Source organism: Zalophus californianus, chromosome 2 (assembly GCF_009762305.2).
Source record: "Zalophus californianus isolate mZalCal1 chromosome 2, mZalCal1.pri.v2, whole genome shotgun sequence".
NCBI classification, from domain to species: Eukaryota; Metazoa; Chordata; class Mammalia; order Carnivora; family Otariidae; genus Zalophus; species Zalophus californianus.
Genome location: NC_045596.1, coordinates 137,849,801 through 137,873,703, shown reverse-complemented (window position 1 = coordinate 137,873,703; position 23,903 = coordinate 137,849,801). Strand labels below are relative to the sequence as shown.

Here is a 23,903-nt window from a genome sequence, read left to right as displayed (position 1 = left end):
TACTATTGTATCGGTTGGCCTCAAAAAAATGTTTGTTTTTGAAAAGCAAATGTTAAGAGTCATCTTGTATAGAAACCCAAGTTAATTACCTTTTGAGGACAATAAGCTATTTCTTTCACCTATCCATTCTCAGGTAACTTTTGGGTTGTGCAATTCCAAAGATAGAATAGCAGCCCTGGGGCATGTTTCTGGATGTTTCCTCTCAGGCTGGCTCTCATGTCCTCCTTTACTCAGGAAAGACATAATTATAATCCATACACCCACATTAATGCTTTCCATGTATCTGGAATGTTTGAGTCCCTTCAGCCTTTTATGAAAACTGTCACCCAGAACAGTATTTCTTTGGGAAGTCTTAACATAACATTTTGAATTGAATTTCCAAACAAAAAGAATGAAAACTAACTGGGGCATGCATATATCGCAACCAGTGATATATATTTTTTTTAATCCTAACAGAAAAGAAGCTACCCTTGTGCAGCCTTTTGAATGATTCTACCAAGTTTATGCAGAGTAAATTATCCACTTATCCTTCTTTGTACAAATAGTTAACAAAAACAGACTGTATTTCCCTGCTACGAGATTCATTATTCAAGAAAAAAAAAAAAAACCTATTTGTGCTTGGAAAATAGATGGGGATAGGTGGCTTTGACTGCCTTAATTCTGTGTGAACAAATCCCAGCTCATCCGTTCTTCATCCTTCAGTTATGTTATCAACATGATGCGTTAATCTAGAAGGTAAAGACAGTTGAAGTGTAATTGGATATGGTGCTGCAAGTTCCAAGTTATGATAGTCACTAACATTTATTGAATTCTTGTTAAGTACATGACACTGCTCTGCACTTAAATGCATTAACTCACTTCAACTTGACTCTGTAAAGTAAGTACTGTTCTTATCATGATTTACAGGAAAGGAAATGGAAGGACAGAGCATCAAAATAACTCACCCAAGATCACACAGCACTTAGTGGTAGAGTCAGAATTTGAACCCAGAGCCCTCGTTTTTTTAACAAGTACCCCTTGAATCCCAGACACAGTAAACTTTGAAACTGTCTAGCTCATTCCTCAGTGCTGGATTCAGCCGAGCCTGGGTGTAGAGATTGGGAATTAGCTCCCCAGAGGATTCTGTTAGACGGCCAAGTCTGAAAACTACTTCTAATTTTAAAAGATTCCTAGAACTGAATAATTTTTACTTTTATTCCTTTCCATGTTCGGGCAATGTCCATTATTCAGTAACTCTAAATACTGAAGGAGACAAACTGAGTGGTAGCATGGTATAGCCACTGATTTCAGATTCCCAGGTGTTCCTCCTCTTTGTGGGAAAAATGTATAAGCCATTTCTCAGAGAGACTGCCAGTTACTTGCAGTATTATCTTTACCTAACCTGGGTATCCATGACTGTTTCTCCCCCAACTCTAAATCAACATGTGCTCGGATGATCCCAACATGGTAATTGTTAATGCTGTATTTGCATTTCGATTGGAGTTTTGGACGGTTCATTCATCACTGTTTGTGCTTGCAGATTTTTTGGATATAGGTCCTAACCCCTCTTGCAGTACAAGACCATCTCCTCTTGTCCTGTTGTCAAGAGACATAGAGGAGCTACAGTCAACCAAAAGTAGAGAATTCGCCTTCAAATGGGACCATGCATGAAAGATGTGAAATCATTCATGTCAATGGACCCAAAGTGGAAGAGTGAACTATGGGGGGGGGGGGGGAAGGATGATTTTAGGAGATTATAGTAGTCGCACAGGACATTTACGGATATAACATTTGAGGTTTGGGCTCTCAGTAAGAAAGCTGGGAGATCCATGTACACGGTTATTTGTAATTCTGTTGAGGAACAAGTTTGAATCATGGACACCTTCTGACTTTTGTCAGATAGTGAGCCCCTTAACTAATCAGTGAGCTTAACCACCTGCCCACCCTCCACATTTCATTCTGGTTGTCTTGTTTACCATCTATCATCAGGTTTGTAGTAAATATCACTGAAAGAGGGGTGCCTGGGTGGCTCAGTCAGTTGGTCATCTGCCCCTGGCTCGGTCATGATCCCAGGGTGCTGGGATCGAGCCCTACATCAGGCTCCTTGCACAGCGGGGAGCCTGCTTCTCCCTCTGCCTGCCGCTCCCCCTGCTTGTGCTCTCTCTTTCTCTGATAGATAAATAAATAAATAAATAAATAAATAAATAAATAAATAAATAAAATCTTTAAAAATATATATCACTAAACCCCTGAAGAGGTCACAGTTTTTTTCCAGGGTTCTTCAATCCATTTTTAAGAGAGAAATGATTTACCAAGGCATATCTGTGAACTCGGGGATTCATTAAGGTCTCAAGAGTTATGCCTCATAAGTGTAAAGAGTCTGTTGTTTGGTTCTCTCCCACAGTATTTGAATTATAACCAAGAAAATTACATTTTAATATGTTTTCATGTACTGTAACACTAATTTGAAAATTAAAATTAAAAATGAAATAATTTAGTGATTAATGAGCTAACACCGAATTAATTTATTTCAAACAAATTCACTGATTTTGTGATTGTTCATTCAGCTTGAAATATTTATATCACAGCCAGGTAACCAAACTGGTTTGTTGATTTCCCTTTCCTGGACTACTAATTAGTTTATGACAGGGAGTGGCAAGTGCTATTTCTAGGGTAGACTCCATTGAGGTCACCATACAACTCTGTCAAGTGTCATGAGGCAGGTGCGTCTCAAGATCTACCTTGCATCAGAATCATCTGAGGGTTAGTTAAAACACAGATTGTAGGGCCCCACCTCCAGAGTTTCTGATTCAGTAAGTCTGGTGTGGGGCCCAAAATATTGCATTTCCAACGTTAAAAGCTCAACTCCGGCATATTAAAAATTTTAAGAGTTTATTCGAGCGAAACTCAGTTTGAATCAGGCAGTACAAAACCAGAAATGGTTGGGAGCTTTTTATCCACAGGATCCAGCGGAGAGACTTATATAGAGAAAGTGCAGAAGCAAAGAAAGGTAATCATTCAATTGGCTGTAGCTCATAGTCTAGTTGGCTGCTTGTGACTGGTTATCCTGAGGTTTCCATTGCTGAGCCTTCAGGCATGTATAGGCTTGGATTTGGGTTAGCTTAGGTAGGCTGCCGTGGTATTAGAGCCGCCTCCGCCCAGTGGCCTCCTTGTTTCATTAATTTAACACCAACAAGCCCCAAGTTGATGCTTTTGGGGAACACTTTTTAAGAACCACTGCCCCAGGAGACAGATTCGTAAATACAGAGAACAGACTGCTGGTTGCGGGGACAGGTGCTGGGGATCAGGGGTGTGGGATGTACAGGCTTTCAGTTATGGAATGACTAAGTCACTGGGATCAAAGGGAATATAGCCAATGGCATCATAATAGTGTTGTAGGGTGACAGATGGTAGCTACACTTGCGGTGAGCAGAGGGTAATGTACAGACTTGTGAATCACTCACTATGTTGTACACCTCAAACTAATGTAACGTGTGTCAACTATTCTTCAATTAAAAAAAAAAAACCACTGCCCCCACACCAGTGGGCCCTCTAGAAACTTCACCAATATTGTAAACCTCAGAACTTTTGTAGGGTTTACTTACTATCCTCAGGCACAATACATCTTACTAAAGCATGCAGATAATGTAATAAATTTTAGATGTGCTGTCCCGGATATTATTTTCACGCACACGCAGTAAAATTCTACCATATGATAAGTAGGTTCAGAATATTTTAAGTGTTATGACAGGGAGAGACAATTAGGTGTGGTTTTGCATTTATGCTGGTTGCTGAAATGACTAGGAAGAGCTGCACAGCTGGCTGGCTGGGAGCTCCTGAGTCTGGCTCTAGGCAGGGAGAATAGTCTTGGTTACTCCTACGGTATGGTCCTCGCGCCACCTGGTGGTAGTTATTTGCTCCATCATTCAATAGATTTGCTGATCGTTCTGGGTTCTACGGCTGTTAAGAAAGTTAGAAAATGTAGTTGGAACTATGTCAAGGAAGAAAAGGAAGTGGAATTAGTAAAGCAATCCCCAGCCCGTGTATTTTGATATTGTGCAAATGAACTGCCTTTATTCTTCACTGATAGGAAGATTTAAAAAAGCATTCTTGTTGGATGGTATTTCTTAATTTGTATTTTAGGGCATAATACAAATACAAATAATTGAAACTAGAAAATCTGCACAGTTAGATTTAGCTAGCACGAATGGAAAATTTCACAGAAACAATCTTTGCATCAATTTATACTCCAATTTGGAAGTCCTCAGAAAAAATCTAGTTGTATATTTCTAAGTGAATAACAGAGTTCTGCTCAATTCTTTCTGTTGTTGAGGGGTTTCGATAAGGCACCAAAGGGCAAGAACAATAAAACAGGTACCAAAGAACCAGAGATTGCAAAGCCTACAGCAAGGTCCAAGACCATCCATGTAGGAGGTGCTAAGATTTTGTGAAACTGGTTTGGCCCCCATTAGCTTATCCCCCATTTTGAAAGCGTAAAAGAGGACTTGCAGACGGATGTGGGCAGCATAAATGTTCGTGGAAAGTGGGGTGGTGTGCTGTGGTGCATGGCTGTCCCTTGTCCCTCAGGGCAGGGAAAGGGAGCTGCCACTTCTCAGTTCCACCAGCTTCCTTGATTCCACTTGGAGACACATGTGTCCTCTTTTTTTTTTTAAGATTTTATTTATTTATTTGACACACAGAGAGAGAGCACAAGTAGGCAGAGCGGCAGGCAGAGGGAGAAGGAGAAGCAGGCTTTCCGCGGAGCAGGGAGCCCGATGCGGGGTGCAATCCCATGACCCTGGGATCATGACCTGAGCCGAAGGTAGACGCTTAAGGACTGAGCCACCCAGGCGCCCCAACATGTGTTCTCTTAAAACTGAGGGACTTAGGGACGGATATTTGACTGGAGCCTGAATAATCCGAAGAAGAAAGGCAATGCCCGCTGCCCTGTTGGGGCAAGGCGAAAGTGAGGCCGCGCCGTTGCCAGAGAGCTGTGTGTCATCAGAGACCGAGCAAGGGCTGATATTTTCTGTGTGCCCGTGGGCAAGGCCAACACAGAGTCCTCTCCTAAGTGGAGTGTGAGAATTTGCATCTGGAACAGGGCGCAGGTGAGGCTGACACTGCTGCTGAGCGGGGGCCACCCTGACACCTGACCCGGGGAAGCTCTTGTTTCTCCCATCTCCCTTCGGAGAGATCCCAACGGTAAACATCGCACCCGGGCTTGCGTGGACCTTGGCACACATTGGTTCGTAAAACTGGACAGGGGAGCACAAAGGTTGTGTGCATCTGGACAGATTATCACTTTCCTGTCACAAAAGCTTTGGTGAAGGGGTATTTAAATTTCAGCATTCCAAATATTAAATCAGAGCCCCTTCATGGCAGCTTTGTTAAAATATGATTTCTATCCTTGCCTTCTCGATCAATTCCTCAGCACGAAGTCTTGCAAAACATACTCCAACTTTGGATATAAGCGTGAAAACACAAGGAGATGGATGAACATTTTACAAAATACACGGATTGCTGTTGGCACTCTGTGCTGAATATTGGGTGCAGTAATGTAATCATTAGGGAGAGGGCACTGTTGCATTGCATTTACCTGTGTGCTGTCTCTTGAATTCCCAAATAGTCCCGGTAAGAATTTATAAGGGAAAGAAAGAGAGTCTGATGGTCCCTTTACACTTCACTTCCCCCTTAAAATGCGACTGAGTTCAGGAAGTGACAACTTAGAAGATTCTATTGTCTGGAAGCAGAAGGAGTCTTTACAAATGGCTTGGTCCATCCCTGTCAGCCCCACCGATATTTCTTTCTTTGAGGCTCATTACATTTGAAAAATGTGTTTCAGACACTCCGTCAAAATGCTCCTTAGATTTAAGAAGACACAATTCTTAAGGTTCTTTTTCTGCAAATGATGGTTGATTTGGTCTGGATATTCTGTTTACTGAAGGTATTTTCATTCACTCGGAACATTTAGGAAATTTGAACTTGTAAAGCCGCTTTCCTGCACCATCCTGCATTTTTTATTTGGTCACATTGGCCATAAAGGTAATTCACAAGTTATTAAATCACAACATGCTATTGCCAAGTGATAATATTCTATTTGATAATTATACAGGCTATTCAGATGAACATGACAACGAATCAATGACAAAATGGAATTTTAAAAACCAATCTTTCACAGATATGGGGTGAACTTTTGATAAAAGCCAAGATACACATACTAAAATCTTCGGTTCAAGGTTGATTAATTAAAAATAGATCCTAGATTGAAGCACCTGGTTTTCTCAGAGCCACATTACCATGGTTTCTTCATTATTTATTTGGAATAATATATAAAATATAGTTTAAGGAAAAAGAAAGTACAAGATGAAGTGTGAAATTTTTAATAGGCTCTAACAGCCCCTTACAAGGAAAACTGTGTTGATGACTAGCCAGTAGGAGGGGAATGGATGGTGTTTGGAAATGAAAGCTTTATTTCTCTAAAGTGTTTACCAAACTTTCTGGAGCATCCTGATCGGACATTAAGTATTGGGCCTTCTTACAAATGAAATGATAGGATCTTAATCGTCAGACTGGAAGGGAAGTTAGGAAGTATCCATTTAATTCTTTTATCAGGAATTGTATTTGACAGCAAGTAGCAGAGTCCTGAGAAACAATGGCTCCATCAGACAGGGCTTTATTTTCCTCGCATGTAAGTGGGCATCCAGAGATGAACCATTGCTTGTTGGACTGAGGTCTCTCCAATTCTCAAGGCTTTTCCTTGAGGTTGCAAGATGGCTGTTGGGACTCCTACCGTTAATTATGAATTCCAGGTAACAAAGAGGAGAAAATGAAGGGAAGGAAGAAGGGGCAGCTCCTGTGCCAGGAAGACAAAAACTCGATACCCCAGTCGATAGCCATCTCAGCTCATTGGCGGAAACCAGCCATTGCCCACCTCTGCTGGGAAAGACTGGAAAGCAGCTTTTAGCTGGGCACGATGTCAGCCCTCACAGAATGAGTCTGTTGGTAAAGCAAAAAGGGAAGAATATATCCTCCTCCCAAACCTGTCACAGCCTCTGCCACAATCGGCATCTTATGGAGATGAGGCAACTGGCCCAGAGAAGTTAAACAATTTCACCCATGTCTCTAAGCAGGTGGCCGAGCCCGGACTTATGGAGCACAAACGTATGCCCTCACCTTCAACTGAATTGTACATGGAATTATATGTGGGGATGGATGGGAAAGGAATGGGGTCCTCTGAAGTTCTAAAGATTTTGCTTTAGCGAGAGCATAATAAGAATGGAAAATATCATGGTTTCTTGAAAGTTTGGCACATCAGTTCACCTTCAATAAGATCACAGTGATTTGATTTTCCTTTAGAAATAGTGCAAAGAAAACTAAACACACAATTCCTAACACAGAAATGAAGTGATACCGTAGCTGGCAAGGCATCCAAATTTTGAGAGTCTGTTTCTCCAAAATAAATAAACACATATTCCCTCATATAAAACTTAACTCACTACTGTAAAAATTGCGGCCCTCTTCTTCTCTCAGGAGGGAGCAGCCCTCTACTTTCTGAGGAGTGTGACCAAAGGAGAGTGATTTTTGAGAGTAATGGTAGCAGCAAATCAAGACTGTGCTTGAAGGGATATTTTTCTTCCATTGCCCAGATGCTAAAATGTGTTCTCTAGGACAAGGGCTGTGAGCAGATGGTGACTTTCTCTCATCAGATATTCAGCCATTCAAACACTTGTTAATGTACATTCAAGAATGCAACACTGTATCCGGTTAAGTATTCATCCAAGAAGAGATTACTTATTACTACTTATAATCTAATACCACAAAGAAGTGATATGCAGAAACCTGAAAGGAAATGTTTTCTAAAATTTCTAAAAACTGTACAACAGTAAAACTACCCCAAGGAAACTACAGGCTAGCAAAACAGGAATTATTTGATTTAATTTGTTTGGAGAATAGGAAAATATTTGTTTTCATTTTAATACATATTTAAGTTATATATAACTCCAGGGGTTATGATTCCGTATCTTTCCCAACACAAAGACTTATTTGAACGTTGTGTCATGTGAAATTGTGGATATTTTGTTTTTCCTCCATTCATTGTCTATGTCTGGGATATAAATGGGGAGCAAATCTCCCTAGCTAGAAACTCAGCATTGTGTGATTCATTTATGATTGCAGTGGGAGAAACTACAGATGACCACAAGTGAAAGGAGGAAAATATTCTGCTCTGTCACATTCCACGTAATTGCCATTACCTGTGTGGTTTGGTCTTTGTATGTATTAATAGATCGGACTGCGGAGGAAATCAAGCAAGGCAACGATAATGGTAAGAACACGTCTCTCTCTCTCTTTTTTTTCTCCTCTTGGATTCTCTGACCACACCAGAGGTGGGTGGGGAAACTATTTCCCTATCAGGTCTTCACGTGTGATATATCAACAAAAACCAGTACTGGCAATTAAGTCTTCTCCAATTATGTTATAAATGCTCGGATCGAATATCTAGGGCTCCCTGGCTGAGATGTGAGATTGATTGTCCATTAAACCTTAGTAGGGACAAATATAGAGATGTCACACATCACTTCAGGCTTTTCAGGAGCTGAGTAAGGATCCTGTTCTGCCTGATGTGAAAAGACAAAGAGTTGTGAAAGTGGAAGGTTTTTTCATTTTATTTAATTCACCGCAATTGTTGCTTCTTATAAAACATGAGTAAGATGATATGTGTTGTAGCTTATTAATTAGTACCATGTAATTTGATTGAGTAGTTTAACACTATGGTTTGAAATTTTAGCCATAATAAGTTTAATTGTGAAGGATGATGTCAAGTCTGCAAAGAAAGTCATTTAAAAATCATTAAAGCAGAGTCTTATATCTGAAATACATAATTTATCTAAAGCAGAGGGAAAAATGGGTGGTTTATCTTCACTTCTGAAGGTACCCAGCTCCATTTCTCATCAGGCTCTATCTGTCTGCCTGTGGTCTAAATCACAGTTGGTAAAAAAGTGAGAAAATAACTCCTACCCCCCCAAAAATCCCACAATATTAGGTCACTGGTTAATTTAAAAAGAGAAACTGTTCAGATGCTAACACTATAAGTTTGTAGTGTTCTAAAAGATGTCTATGTGTCTCCCTCAAAAAAAAAGAAACCGAAAAAAGAAAAAGACGACAGGAAATAAGGGAGGGAAAGTGAGGGAAAGAATGAAGAAGGAAAAGAATATTAGTAGGGAAAGTTTTTTTCTGCATGTCTTTGGATTCAGTAACAGCAGAAGGGACGGATGTTCCATTCTCACACTTGCCCGCATGGTGGCAGCAGTGAGTACCGGCAAACCCTCTCCTGGACGCTGGAGAAGCCGCGTGGGATGAAGGGACTGTGAGGACTCGTCCCGTCGGATGCGCGGGGATGTGGTTTATGTATTCAGTGTGTGTGTGTGTGTGTGTGTGTGTGTGTGTGTGTGTGTGTGTGTGTGTGTGTGTGTGTGTGTGTGTGTGTGTGTGTGTGTGTGTGTGTCGGGGTGGGTGACAGAATTACAGTTCTCGCTCTCCTCTTCTGAATGAAAGTAAAAGCTAGAAAAACACGTGTGGCGAGGTTTGGTTGTTTTTCAGTTCAATATTACATTGACATCTACAATTTACAATTAATACCAAACTGGACTGTTTACAACTACATTCTGCATTAGTCCTGAGATACTGGATTAAAAATGTCTATTACATTCCTATTAAATAAGTTCCCTGAGGATAGGACCCCCCTTTTTTTAACCCACGTCCCCCAGAGTTACAGGTACTGGCCCAAGCTAAGTAACAGAAAGTGTGCCATAAACACAGCAGCCATGTAGGTATAGAGAAACAAAGATACGCCCCACCACCAGCCCCACCTCAGCACACCCAGCGTAGGATCTTAGGACTCAAGTGTTTTCCTAGTGATCAAGGGCGGATCTGACAGCCAGAGACTTCATAGCTTTAGATGTCTGACTGAGAGTTCAGTGTTTGAGAATCCTAAATTGGCCCCAGTGTAGCCTTGCCTTCTCCCAGCGGTCACGCTGATGTGGTCTGGCCGTACCAGCCTGCAGGGCTCCTTCTGGTCTTCTCTAGCCACATGCCAGGGAAGAAAGATTAAAGGCACCTGTCCTAGACATAACAAGAAGCAATCTTGTGTCCTTCATATGTAGACAGTTCAGAATCTCTTTCTTACATTCAGTTACTCAATCCCACTTCTGAGACATGTGAGTGAATAGGGATCATTTATCCTACAATGAACATGACTATCTCAACTTCAGGCACCGGAGTCTCCAGAATCCAAGAAACCCATGGCCCCAAGCTTCCTTCCATTTATCTCGCTCTGCCTGCTCATTCTCTAGTACCCTGGATACCCACGTCTTCAATTGTCATTTCCATGCTGATAGCCAAGCCACAGATTTATCTCCACCTCATACTGCACTCCAAATCATGCATCTGCTTCCTGGACTTCTCCATTTAAAGGTCTTCCAAGCACCCCAAACTTAGTGTGTCCAAACTCATAATCTACTACCACTGACCACCCTAATGCCTGTGGGAGAGGCATTATTAACATCGGTTGCCAAACCCATTTGGGTTTTCATTCCTCATCTCCCTCTCCCCCACTTCCATCTTCAGTCAATCACCAGATCCTATTATTCTACCTCATTGGCCTCTGGAATCTTCCCATGTCTCTCCTTTCCCACTGCTCTCATCTGTGTGCAAACTATCCTATCTTTTACTTGAAAACTGCAACAGCTTCTTTACTGGACTTTCTCCACTCCTGCCCACCGTTAACCCATGCTCAGTAATGTAATCACCGCCAAACACTGGGGCAGATGGCCCAGTCAACGTTGCAGAAGGAATGATGAAGCGTGAATGCCTCACACCCACACTTTCCTACCTTTTATCTTTCTTTTAGAATTTTTCTTCAAAATGTTTTTGTTTTTTCATTTCTCAGTTCTGGGTGGATGCAGGATTTCAGACCAGAGTCTCCCAATGAATTGTCCCTCAGTCCCCTCAGTCAGATTTCCCAAAAGAAAAGCTTGAATGATAATCAAAGGTTGGCTTTCTATATATATAAAGGTCAGCTTTCTACCACACACTTTTAAAAATTATTTTCAGTTTCTTAAAAGCAAGTGAAAATGAGATAACTTTTATCTTTGGTGTTCAGAGCTTTTGAATTAGGAGGAGTATTTCTCAGAAAGCAGTGCCCATGACTATCCCTACAGAGCCACTGGCCGGTGGGACAGCTCCTAACTCGGGTAATTTCTGGTGGAAGCTATAGTGACTTCCGCAAAGGGAATCTTCTGTACTTATGTCCAAATTGTATTTAAAGCCTGACTTCCCAAAGCACACATTTATGGGTAGTGTGGGCATCTGTATCAGTTGGGATTATGTTCATCTCCCTTTGGCACTGGGACCGTGAGCGCTGAGCCTGAATTTACTTTTTAAAATTTGAAAAAACTGCTTAATTTAAAAGTCCAAATATTTTAAATCACCTTGAAAACCTTCAAAAACATTTGAAGAGGAACAAATTGTCCTTCTTTAGCCCAAACTGAGGTTGAATACAAAACAGCAGAATTCTTTGAACTGTAATAACAATGCTGGAGAGGAAAAAAAAAAATCTTCCTATGTTTTTAATGGTTGTTCCTTTAGACTAAATAAGCCTGCTGCCCCAGACAGCGCTCTCACTTTTCTCTCCCCTGTAATGACAAAAAAATCAAAAATCAAAAATCAGAGTCTTGGTACTTGAAATTTTAACACCCTCGATCACCCATCACTAACTCTAATTTGGGGGAGCAATGCTCTTCATGCCTTATGTTTACATACGCTAGAAAAATGCTCCAGTATACTATTCGTGTGTTAAAAACAAAACACAAAAATACAGACCAAGAAAACACAACAATGTATACTATTCGGGAGACTGTAGGTGCAGACTGGTTTTTACTGGGAGTATAGCTGACATATAATATGCTTCGGGTGTACGACAGAGTGATTAGACAGTTCTATACATTACAAAATGCTCACCACAGTTAAGGACAGTTGCCATCTGTCACCATATAACGCTATTATTACCTTATTACTGACTGTAATTCCTACCCTGTACTTTTCATCCCCATGACTTACTTAGACCTGAGAGTTCATACCTCCCCTCACTTACTTCAACTTTCTCCCAACTTGTCCCTCTGGCAATCACAGTTTGTTTTCTGTATTTACGAGTCTATTTCTGTTTTTTTTTTTTTATTTGTTTTGTTTTGTTTTGTAGATTCCACATATAAATGAAATCATATGGCAGGTACAGATTTTAATGTTGCCCCAGGACTATTTAATGTATACATGACAAGGGACTAGCATAACAAATTGCTTTTTTCATATGCCTGACTCACTTGTGAGCCTCGAAGTATCCCCAGGGGAAGGGCAATGCTTCATTATTCAGCGAGCATTTAGTAATGGTAGAGGTTCAAAAACATTGCTAGTTCTGGCTGACCCCAGCAGAGAACTATGGCTGGTGCCATAATCCTTCACTGTTAACATCTGCTGTGAGTAGGTGTTAAAAATCACTTCCCAGCAATCCATATAATGTTTTCCTCTTGAGCACTGTTGTTTAAGCTTTCCTTTTTATATGTAATTATGTGTGCTGTTACTGTTAAGCTAAATATGATAAACACTGACTTGAGCTCCTTGTCAGGCCAGGGTCTAGTTCTGCCTTGGTCACGGACTAGTTACCTTGAATAAAATAACCACTCTGATGCTCAAATTCCTCATTGGTAAAACGAAGTTGGGACTGAATACCCTTCAAAGGTTCTTTCTGATTCATTTTTTCAAAGACCCCATAAACTTGACCTTGTATTAAATAAACTGAAACACTGTGTTTATACAAATACTACACATATATATTTGTATAATTTATATATATTTATGCATTTTTGTTATATATATTCATATTTATAAATATTTATGTATTTGTCTCTACTCACGGTGAATATTACCATTAAACAAGTTAAGGAACATGTTACAAATATGTGAAACAGTTTTTTTTTTTTTTAATAATTTATGCAACCAGAGAGAAGCAACCAGGACAAAAGGAGAAAACCACCTCCCTAGCCCCACCGCTCACACATACCCTTACACAAACACATTTTATAACTCTGCATAACCTAAGCACCCAGCCAAAAATATCCCAACTTACGAATGAGATGCTTTTTCTAAATATATATTGTCCCTGCAGCTGTTAAATGAGACAGGTTCTCTTCTGCCGTTTAAAAGTCTTTTTAGACACACTCCAGGTGTCTCCAGTTACATCATGTGCTACATAAGATAAGCAGAATACTCTTGAGAATTCCAATTTAAAAGCTGGAAGAGATTTTAGAGATCACTATTTTGAAAATGAGGAAGGAAGTAATTTGCCTCATCTGCAGCCTTATTATAAACACTCACCTGGAAGGTTGTTGGTTTACCCAATTTGACTTAAAGAGAAAACAAAGAAGCAAGATGTTACAGGTGACCTTGCGTGTGTTCCTCCAGTGGAGTAAGCTGGGAAATATATTTTCTGAGAAACAATATAGCTAGAAAGTAAATGAGTCTGAGTCTGAAAGTGAATACATCCTAGTTTACAAACCATTGTCCTTGTAGTCTGAAAGTGCCGCATCAATGTTCCCTAACAAATAATACACATAGTTGCCACTTAAACACTTCAGGACCTTTTAGTTGATTTTCGGTGAGATTTCTGAGCTTTTCTCCATGAAGGGAATTACCAACTGGGAAGGATGCCCAGAGCCACAGGGTGAGGGGGTGTAACGCTGACTGAATACAGTGGCCTGGCTGGAGGCTGACTGGACTTTCTTCTCTCCTGGTTCTGGAGGTTTTCATTGCCCGGAGTCCAGATGGGACATCCAAAGGTTGAAGCCAACTGAAGTTAGAAAGGTCTTAGTTACAGGCACCAGGGAAAGCTTTGATCTACAACTCAGATCAGCCAAAGATACGTAGCAGTTAAATCACTCAGAAAGCAACAATAACCTACATTTACATTGCACTTACTATGTCAAGAACTATTCATTTAATCCACACAAAAACCTAGGGAGGTAAATACTACTATTACCTTCATTTTTTTTTCTTTAAATTTTTTTATTGTTACAATCTCAGATAAGCACATGGCCATCCATCAATTATAAGAGTTAGAAATTCAAATTTCCTTTTTTTTCCTTTAAATTTTTTATTGTTACAATCTCAGATAAGCACATGGCCATCCAACCTTCATTTTTAACTGATAGATCAGTTATCATTTGCTGCATAACAAACCACCCCCAAACTCACTGACTTCAAACCACACGCATTTATTTCACTCCTACATTCTGCAGATCAGTTGGGCATTTCTTCTGGCCAGGGCCAGACTGGCTGCTCTCTGCAGGTTCACCCCGTGGCTGCCAACAGCTGGTACGTGGGCTGACTGCTGTAGCAAGACTGGCCTCCGCGGGCACCAGTGGAGGTGGTGGCTCAGTCATTAAGTGTCTGCCTTTGGCTCAGGTCATGATCCCAGGGTCCTGGGATCAGGCCCCACATCGGACTCCCTGCTCGGTGGGAAGCCTGCTTCTCCCTCTGCCTGCCGTTCCCCCTGCTTGTGTTCCTTCTCTTGCTTTGTCTCTCCCTGTCAAATAAATAAATAAAATCTTAAGGAAAAAAAAAAAAAAAAAGACTGGCCTCCTCTACTTGTCTGGCTGCAGGCATGCTCTTGGCTGGATGACACAAACAACTGAGCTGTGTTGTCATCACACAAGGCTTGATGGCCCTGCCTTCTTCACGTGGCAATTAGGGTTTAAAAAGGTAGAAAGAGAGCAAACCACACACACAGTGGGAACACTTTTGAAGTTTCTGTTATGTCATATTTGTTGTTGTCCTATCGGCCCAAACAAGTCGTGTGTGGCCACAGCCAGAGTCAAGGAGAGAGGGGATGGAAACCGAAGGACCCGGTTACAGGAAGGCATGAGCCAAATGGGAGTATTTTTGAACAAGCTACTGAAGATGAGGGAACCGAGACCAAAGAATGCCAGATAACAGGCTCTCAATACCTCAAGGAAATGAAACAGCTATCCGAATTAAGATGGATGAAGATGTAAAGACTGAAGTGACTGATCGTTAGGAATAAAACCCATAATCCTCGGGGCGCCTGGGTGGCTCAATCTGTTGAGCGTCTGACTCTTGAACTCGGCTCAGGTCTTGCTCTCAGAGTTGTGGTGAGTTCAAGTCCCATGTTGGGCTACTTAAAAAAAAAAACAAAAACCATAATCCTCAAGAATGAGTGGGGATTTTACACGGGAAAACAGCCTGTGAGAAGCCATTAACCATAAGGGATATCCTATTGGGGTTTGGTCTGCAAAGAAATTGAGTAAAAATTTATCTGGGATTTGGGTGTTTCTTAGCCAGGAAGGAGGAGGCTTCTAGGAGTGAAGATGAAGAAATAGTGATTGTAAAGGAGAAGAAGAGACGGTCGGTGGCAGGGGTCCTGTTTATCAATAAACTCTAGTCTCAGGTTCCTGAAGGGGAAATGTCCTTAAATAGTCCCAATCCATGTCTCCTTACCCATTCCCAGTGGAAAATGCAGTGAGGAGTATCTGGAAGAATTTTTTATGGGGGAAAAAAAAAACAATTTACAAATTGTATTCTTCATTCATTTTTATTTTTTATTCAAGTTCTATAAACGGTTACTTTTACCTGGAGTCCCCAGTTTTCCTCTCTGGCTTGCTAGAAAAATCTTGCAGACTCAGAATCCCAAGAGCCTATGATGAGCTGAAAGGTGCATTTGTTTTTCTTTGTCTAAAGTACTTTCACTTGCTCTTTAAATATAAATTTCCCTACAAATTGTGGGCTGATTTCTGTGGCTCTTGTAGACTACACATTCAGGCAGACATAATGTGGCATTTTGATTTATCTAACTCTTCTTTATGAAGTCTTCAATATCCTATCACAGGACAAATCTACAGACCATCTTAAGCCTTTCACAGAAAACCTATTGGCATGCTGATTGTCTGGGGACAGCACGGAAGATAGTGCAGCCCTCCAGGACTGCGTCATTATACACGCAATTATAGAAAGGAGGCCTGGAAGAATTTAATCGTATGTTGAGACTGCTTGAAAATTTATTGCCCGTTCATGTAGGATTGGCATGACAATATGAACAGTGAATGAGTCAAATTTATCTATTATCAGGGACAAGAGAAGACTTCCATTTCCTTAGAAAATGGTTGTGGACAGGGGCGCCTGAGTGGCTCAGTCGGTTAAGCGTCTGCGTACGGCTCAGGTCATGATCCCAGGGTCCCGGGATGGAGTCCCGCATCAGGCTCCCTGCTCAGCGGAGGGTCTGCTTGTGCAGACCTCTCCCTCTGCCTGCCGCTACCCCTGCTTGTGCTCTCTCTCTCTCTGACAAATAAATAAAATCTTAAAAAAAAAAGAAAAGAAAATGGTTGTGGACAGAATACCTGCTCCTCCAAACTCTTTCAATTCCCGCTCAAGAATTTTTTTTTTTTTTTTCCCCTGCTCAAGAATTTCTAAGCGGTGTTTGCCATTAGTGTTTAGGAAGAAGGGATGCAGACAGTTTATTCCTAAACCTACAGAAACTCCTGAAGAAAGATCCCAAGCACAAAGGAAGAAGTACATACAATCCTTGCACTTCAGAGAAATGAACAGATGGGAGAATTGCCTCAAGTTGGATTTTCCACATTCCTCTTCCAAACTGGGCCAGTAGAAACAACTTTGTGCTCTTGGCATTTCCAAGTTCGGGTTCCAGCTTCAGTGAGGACAAAGAATTCCTTGTTTACACAAAGGAACAAGATTTTGTGCCTTCTCTTTTCTACCACCCTTCCTTATTGTGAACATTCTTTCTTCTTTACAGAAGACAGCATAGAACTAGTCCAACAAGGTTGAGTATGAAGACAATTTTCTGAGTCTCAATAATAAGGAGGTAAACATAGCTTAGCAACGGAAACATTCTCAGAAGTCCACTTAGCCCCATGTGTTAGCATCTCTTCTCACGACATCCTTATAGTGAGTTTTCCAAAGTAAAATCATACAACTGCCCAATAATATCTTTATAGAAAATAAAAATCTTGCCCACTTAGTCAGAGGCAGAGAGAAAGATCAGGCTGTCTCCAAGAGAAGATGGTCATGTGAACAATGGGTTTGCACCCAAAGGGCTTCTGGATGTGGGGCAGGGAGATACTCTGTACTCTAAACTTTGTCAGGGAATATACGGAGGGCTTTGACTTCCCAGACATATGAAGGAAGAATGATTGGAGGAGAAGAAATCGATTTGGAGAACCTTGTGAAAGAAAGTGAAAGTATCAAACTGTCTTCCAGAAGTGGCAGAGAAAATGGCTCGTCACTCCTGGCCCAGATTCTCAGGTATATTCTTGGTTCTGGTCACTATTTCAGGAAGGAGAGGTGGGGCAAGAGTGGAGTCTTCTTCAGATCATCCACTCATGAAAGCATAGCTTCGTGGACAAGTGAAGAAAGGCTGGTACCTCCGGTTATATTGAAAAGACTGAGGCAAAGCAATCCAACTTGGAAATTCAAAAGCTTTCATTCATCTTTGAAATATCTACTGAGCAAGGCACTGTGGAAAACAAAGACCATCCATAAATTCTGTGCTTGTCACGATTATGGTGTAGCAGAGTAAAAATAACTTGTTAGAAAGTTAACTCAAGCCACAAGTGGAAGAAGTAACATGAAACTAGAAAAGTGGTGAAATGTATTTCCAGCTGGAAAATGTTCCCGAGCTGGCTTTTGTGGGACAATTAGACCTGCAGAAACAGGGAAGCAAAACCCAGAGAGAAGAAATATCATGAACAAAGCCTCAGAAATGGAAAACCTTCAGGCATTGAAGGTTTTCAGGTTCTCAGGTATACTGAGAACAGCCGGTAGTATGATATAGCAGCCGGAGGGGAAAGTTAGATGTAATTCATGGGGACTTCTCCCCCCAAAATGGGAGATAAAGTACATGTTTTCTCCAGCTTGTCTGTGGTTAAAACATTCCAAACACAAGAAACTACTGATCACTATAGTAGCCAAGAGCAAAAATCCTTCTAAATTTGGAGAACTCAAAGATATCTGATTTGTATATTGGATCCTCCCTATAAATTTCCTAATAAAGAGGCTTAAGTGATTGTCTTCTACAAGAACTCTCACCCTCAGCACTATTGGCATTTTGAACTGGATAATTCTTTGTTGGGGAGTGCTATCCTATACCCTGCAGGATGTTTACACAGCATCCCTGGCATCTATTTACTAAAAGTCAGTAGCACCCCATACCCCAACACCAGGTATAACAATAGTATCTCCAGACATTACCACATGTCCCCTGGGGAAAAAAACAGTGGTCTACCCTGAGAACCACTACCCTTGGGAACCACTGGTCTACCACGAGTCTGTATGTCAGACGATTGTTCTCCTTGCATAAATAGAACTAAGGTAGGAAGCTAAACAAGTCTAGTGTCTGTTTTCTTACAGAAGCATAAAGCAAGTACCACTGTTACAAAATATAGGTAGGACATGTCCTATAACTCTATTCATTGTTATAAGGAAAAGTAAATAAAATCCAAAGTAGAATCAGACTTTCATAAACTGTGATTTCTAACCACTTTTCCCGGTCCAGCTCGTTTACTGGACAGACTTTCACAGGAATGCAGACAGCCATCCTCCAGGCCATCCTGGTGTTGGCAAGAGATAGACTCTCGACCATCATGTACTTAACATTCATAATCATGTGTGGCCTAAATAGTTATAGTTATAGAAACTCTTGTGCAAGTTTTAAAAATTGTGAAAGCCAATTTCTAGTTATGATGGTACAAATTAAGAGAAAACATTGATATCTAAGAAAGTGGTGGTTCTCAAGTGATAAGAAGACTTACGAAACAAAAATAACTAAAGTACTAAATTTTATGCACGTCTTTACTCAGGAATTCTGTCTCTCTTTGGTGAGATGTGGCAGCTTCTTTCTTTCACTTTTTTTTTTTCCTTTTAATTTTAAAGGGAATGAGGGTGGGAGGGGGGACCTGTATGTACAATCCTATAGAAGTACCTATTACTTTATCTTCTTAAAAGGATTTAAAACTGATTTTCACTTAGTAGGTTCACTATCTTTCCTTAAAGATTTAGCTCTAAGGAATAAATGTCAAAGTATCAAAAGACCCATATCATCTGATAACCATGGTAGGTACTTGATGCTAGAAGAAATAAGATCATTATAGTGGTAGATAAGTTTTTCTTCATGTACAATTTTAACAATACGTTTAAGAGTTGAAAGGAATTAAGCAATTCTGGTTATAATTTTTACTGCCTGTTAACAATAGATTCCTTATCTATGAAAGTTGGCAGGCAGGCATGATCTTTTGAAGGAGTCAGAAAAAAATTACCAAACCCACTGATAACAACTTGGTGGTAACTTTCTCTCTTTTCTACTTCAAAGGTGTCCTTGAATGGCCATTTTGGACAAAACTGGTTGTGGTGGCCATCGGCTTCACGGGAGGTCTTGTCTTCATGTACGTACAGTGTAAAGTCTACGTTCAGTTATGGCGCAGGCTGAAGGCCTACAACCGTGTGATCTTTGTGCAAAATTGCCCAGACACTGCCAAAAAGCAGGAGAAGAACTTCTCATGTAATGTAAACACGGACATTAAGGATGCCGTGGTAGTGCCTGTATCACAAACGGGTACCAATTCCCTGCCATCTGCAGATGGCGGCCCCCCTGAGGTTATACCAGTGTGATGGGACCAGCTGCGAGTTTCTTCACTGAAGAGTATCTTTCTAGCCCTTAGCCACTACACGTGACAGAAGTGATCCTGAAGTATTCACTCCCTTTATCTTCTCTTTCTCCTACGGACTCATTTTTACTTATTTTGCTCAAAAGCAAAGGACCAAAACAACACCAAATGACCAGGATCCCATAAAGCAGTCCATCCAGAGTGTGATACGGAAACGTGAAAAGTTTGCTAGAGAGTGATTTCTAAGACAATTAAGAACCACTGGAGCAAGGAATGCTCTTAGACAGTGATGAAAGCCTGAATGGACACACACGTCTTCACAGGAGAAAGTTTAAGAATACAGACTTGAACTGCAATGAGTGTTTCTTCTAAGGCCTCGTCATGTTAACTGTTTCATCTGAAAATAAGAAACATACTTGGTTTTAAGCTTGAAATCGTCTGCATTGTCCTTAAGTCATATCAGACGCAAACTTGGAGGATGCATATTTTGATATTCATACTTTGACAGCTAACAGATTTTTATGGCTATAGTGGAGTCCAGTTGTTTTACCAGATGCATGTTTTTAAAATAGATGCAATACACATTTGAAGATATTAATACTTAGAATTATGTTCAAATCATGAACAGATTTTCAGAGTTTTTGGGTGTAATTAGCACTGTTAAATACCCACTGAAGCTGAAATCAACTACCAGGTCCTGTATTTTATCTGGTCCCCATAAAACAGTGCTGCCCAACAGAAATATAATGTGAGCCACAAATGCAAGCCACATGCCTACATTTAAAATTTTCCAATAGCCCCATTAGAAAAAGTAAAAATAAGTGAAATTTTCATATTTCATTTAACACTATATATCAGATTAGTTCAATGTCATATTAAAAATTAAGATATTTTACATCCTTGTTTATGAACCAAGATTAAAAATCCAGTATGTATTTGATCTTTACAGCGTATCTTAATTTGAATTAATCATATTGTTAAGCACAGGCCCTAAAATTAGAGGCAGAGCCTCTGCTCCATTTAACAGTTGAATATTTCACAATAGCAGCTCAATTCATTCTTTTATTCAAAGTCTCACAAATGTTAACAGTTTTATACAGCACTAAATTAATCAAGTTAAATAATGTGGTTGGTTAAAGAGTTAGGTGAACTTACCATTTCTCTAGAGGGTGAAAAAAATGAAAGTATAGAAAGATTAAAATGATCTACATGTGGCAAAGTTCTGAAATTAACTTATTTGCTACTATGAAGCACATATGCTAGGGAAACAAAAATTAAATATTATTAAGTCAAATGTGTAAGGCTTTTTTTATTCTTTAATCCACATGTGGTATCTAACTTGACAGATGAATAGTTATGACTAAGCACTTAAGACTATTTTAAAAAGCTGACAGTATTTCCCTTGCTCAGCTGGGAAGTAAAGATATTCAACAGATTTTGTGATAAGTAATAAATTGAGTTGTTTAGGTTTGGCAGTTCAGTTGATTATTGTGTTCTTTGCATATTCATGTAAAACTGAAGCGTGAATGTTATTGCAGTGTGCTAGATTAATGATTATAGAGTTAGTGACCCGTGAAAGAAAGATGTCTCACATTTAAAAAGGTGATTTTTTTTGTTGCTGTTGTTAGCTGTCATATTTATTATTGTGAAAAGGCAACCATGATGGCCCTAAGAACCAAAGCATGGGTATCGCATTGCACAAACCCGGGTAACACATTGATGCACTTTGTAATTATCAGTGTGCTTGTTCTTCATGGATTATCATAAAAAAAGGAAAAGGAAGTAACTTTTTAATGAGGAAAAAGATATGAATATTAGTAGTGGCTGACAATGAGTCCCAATAGTCCCAATTCCTAGAAATAAAGAAAAGGTACACAATGTCAACTTTGTGTGTGTGTGTGTGTGTGTGTGTGTGTGTGTGATTTCATGTGTGTATATGAGAAAAACATTAAGGTTTTTAGCCAGTCAGGAAACAAAAGGTTTAAAAACTCATCTTTCTTAAAACTTGTTGTGGAGGGTATGGACTAAAGGCACAGGGAAAACAAAGCTGAAGTAACTAAAGTGTACCATAATTTCTGCACAACTAAGGACATACTTGTAATAAAAAAATCTATGAACCTTAAACAAACTAAACTTTGTATTAACTTCCTCTTAAATTTCCATTTTAAAGGTTTTAGCTAAATATTCATGAATAGCTAAGCTTTGGGTGATTTAACCATAGCACCTCACCCAATAGATTAACCTTGATTCAATTTTTGTTAATTTTCCTAAGCTTTTTACTAATCCATTTTTCCCAGAGCTTAGCAATGAACATGTTTACAAATATTCCTGGGGGGGGGGGGAGGCGAGGGGGGAGTAATCTGTCACCAGCAAGCAATGAAATCTTGATTTCTCTTTTGTTTGCTCTGGAAGGAAAAGGATTATTTACCTTACCACCAAAAATACTGTTTAAATTCTGGACAGACATAAGCAAGATAGATAAGTGCATCGCTCATTTCCCAGTGGGAGATGATTGGCTAAAGTAGGCCTTGTTTATTAAGGGCTACACTTAACACTAAGAAAACATTTCTAGAATGAAAAGTAAAGATAAGCATTACTGTCTTAACCCTAAAACATGACATGGTGTTTTAATACAATACATAAATTCTCAAAATTAACTTGTACGGGCTTTGAGTTTCTTGTAATGAGAAAATAATATAGATCCCTAGCAGGTTAAAAGTCAGCTTTTTATTCGCTGTTCTTCTGACCTTTATAAACCCTGAACTCCTGAATTTAAATCTTTTATAAAAAGTTTTCCTGCAATGGCCGTTTATGGTTCAAACCATTGGAAATAATCATGTGCATTTAAAACCTAATATTGATTTTCTTTCCTATTTGTGTGGCAACTGCCCTTTCAATGAAAGGATTTGGCTTTGTGACAATACTTTTGTGGACTGGACATACCCTTCAAAAACTACTCTCCAGAAGGATAATTTTTTTGAAGCATGTTTACCTGCTCACGTAAGAAGTAAAACGGACATGAGTCAAAGGACTGAAATCGAAGAATGAACAACGCAATTCTGTTAAAAACCCTGGCTTTTTATAATCATGCATCTGGTAGTATCAATACCGTAAATCACAGACATTTATGCTGTTAATTTTTAAAAGAACTCTCACTTTTATTGTATCAAAGACTGAATTGTAAAGGAATGAAATCCCATTTTTTTTTTAAGTGAAGTCCAAAGGCAATTAAGTTTAAGAACAAACACAAGCAAAACAAAAATGAAAAAAAAAAAATCAAAGCAAAAATGATCCAATATAAACCTGCAATACAGCAATGAAGAAACTGAAGATAGGTATATACTGAAGAAGTCTCTCAAAATGTCCCAGGATTAAATCTCACTCTGAGCTGCTATGACATGTGATTACTGTCCCAGACAGATAGCCGCGTTTATCTTGTTTTGCAAAAGGTCCTTAGATACCCCTAAAACTAACCTATTGTTTGGCTGGAAAATTAGCTCATCAGAGCAATGACATCATTAAGACACTCTAATTGTCAAGGGGGTGAGGTGGGAAAGATTACTGCATTCACCTGACAGTTTACCTTTCCTTACCTTGCCAGCGAGTATTTTGGAACAAAGTAGAGCTCTTTAAACTTACTATCATTATTGTAGTTGTTATGTAATAATTGTATAGGACTTAACTTTAACTAAGAAAGATGAAAAACCTTTTTTCTTTCCTTAAGTCAGCCCAAAGGTGCTATTTTACATATCAATACAGCTCAAAGGAAGTACTGTTATTTTGGGCTGCAGTGTTTCCTCCAAATCTGGAGAAAGCCCATTTTGAAATTGGAGATTGCATTTAAACAAACAAGGAAAAATTATTTTAACTGTGTGCAATTTTTGAGATTGAGCATTTGTACTTTTTTGGTTTTACCTAATTCTCTTGCATTAACAACTTACTGTTTTGTGAATAATGTGTACTAAGACAAATTAAGGAAAATAATTACCTGTGAAAGAAAAACTTTGTATATTAAATAAGTGACCTAAACTTTTGTTATGGTTTCTATACTCTTTGACTAATTTACCAGGATTTCTGCAGATATGTATCTGCAACACTCAAAAAAGCTTGGGTTCTTAAGATTTTTATAATAGTCTGTGTTTTTAAGCAGGGTCTGAACATATTCATATTACATTAAAGCCAACA

General features: G+C 39.6%; 1 protein-coding gene across 4 annotated transcripts in view; it reads left to right on the top strand.

The window, feature by feature from the left end:
- The window catches only part of MARCHF1 (membrane associated ring-CH-type finger 1), an 848,690-nt gene extending 824,787 nt beyond the window's left edge, over positions 1-23,903 (top strand). For 3 of the 4 annotated variants that reach the window (XM_027598174.2, XM_027598175.2, XM_035726038.1), the window contains 2 exons: positions 8,155-8,302; positions 19,424-23,903. In XM_027598174.2, coding sequence (XP_027453975.2) covers positions 8,155-8,302; positions 19,424-19,722 — 447 coding nt within the window. In that variant the 3' untranslated portion in view covers positions 19,723-23,903. The remainder of the gene's footprint in view (positions 1-8,154; positions 8,303-19,423) is intronic. The other variant, XM_035726040.1, reaches the window with a different exon arrangement.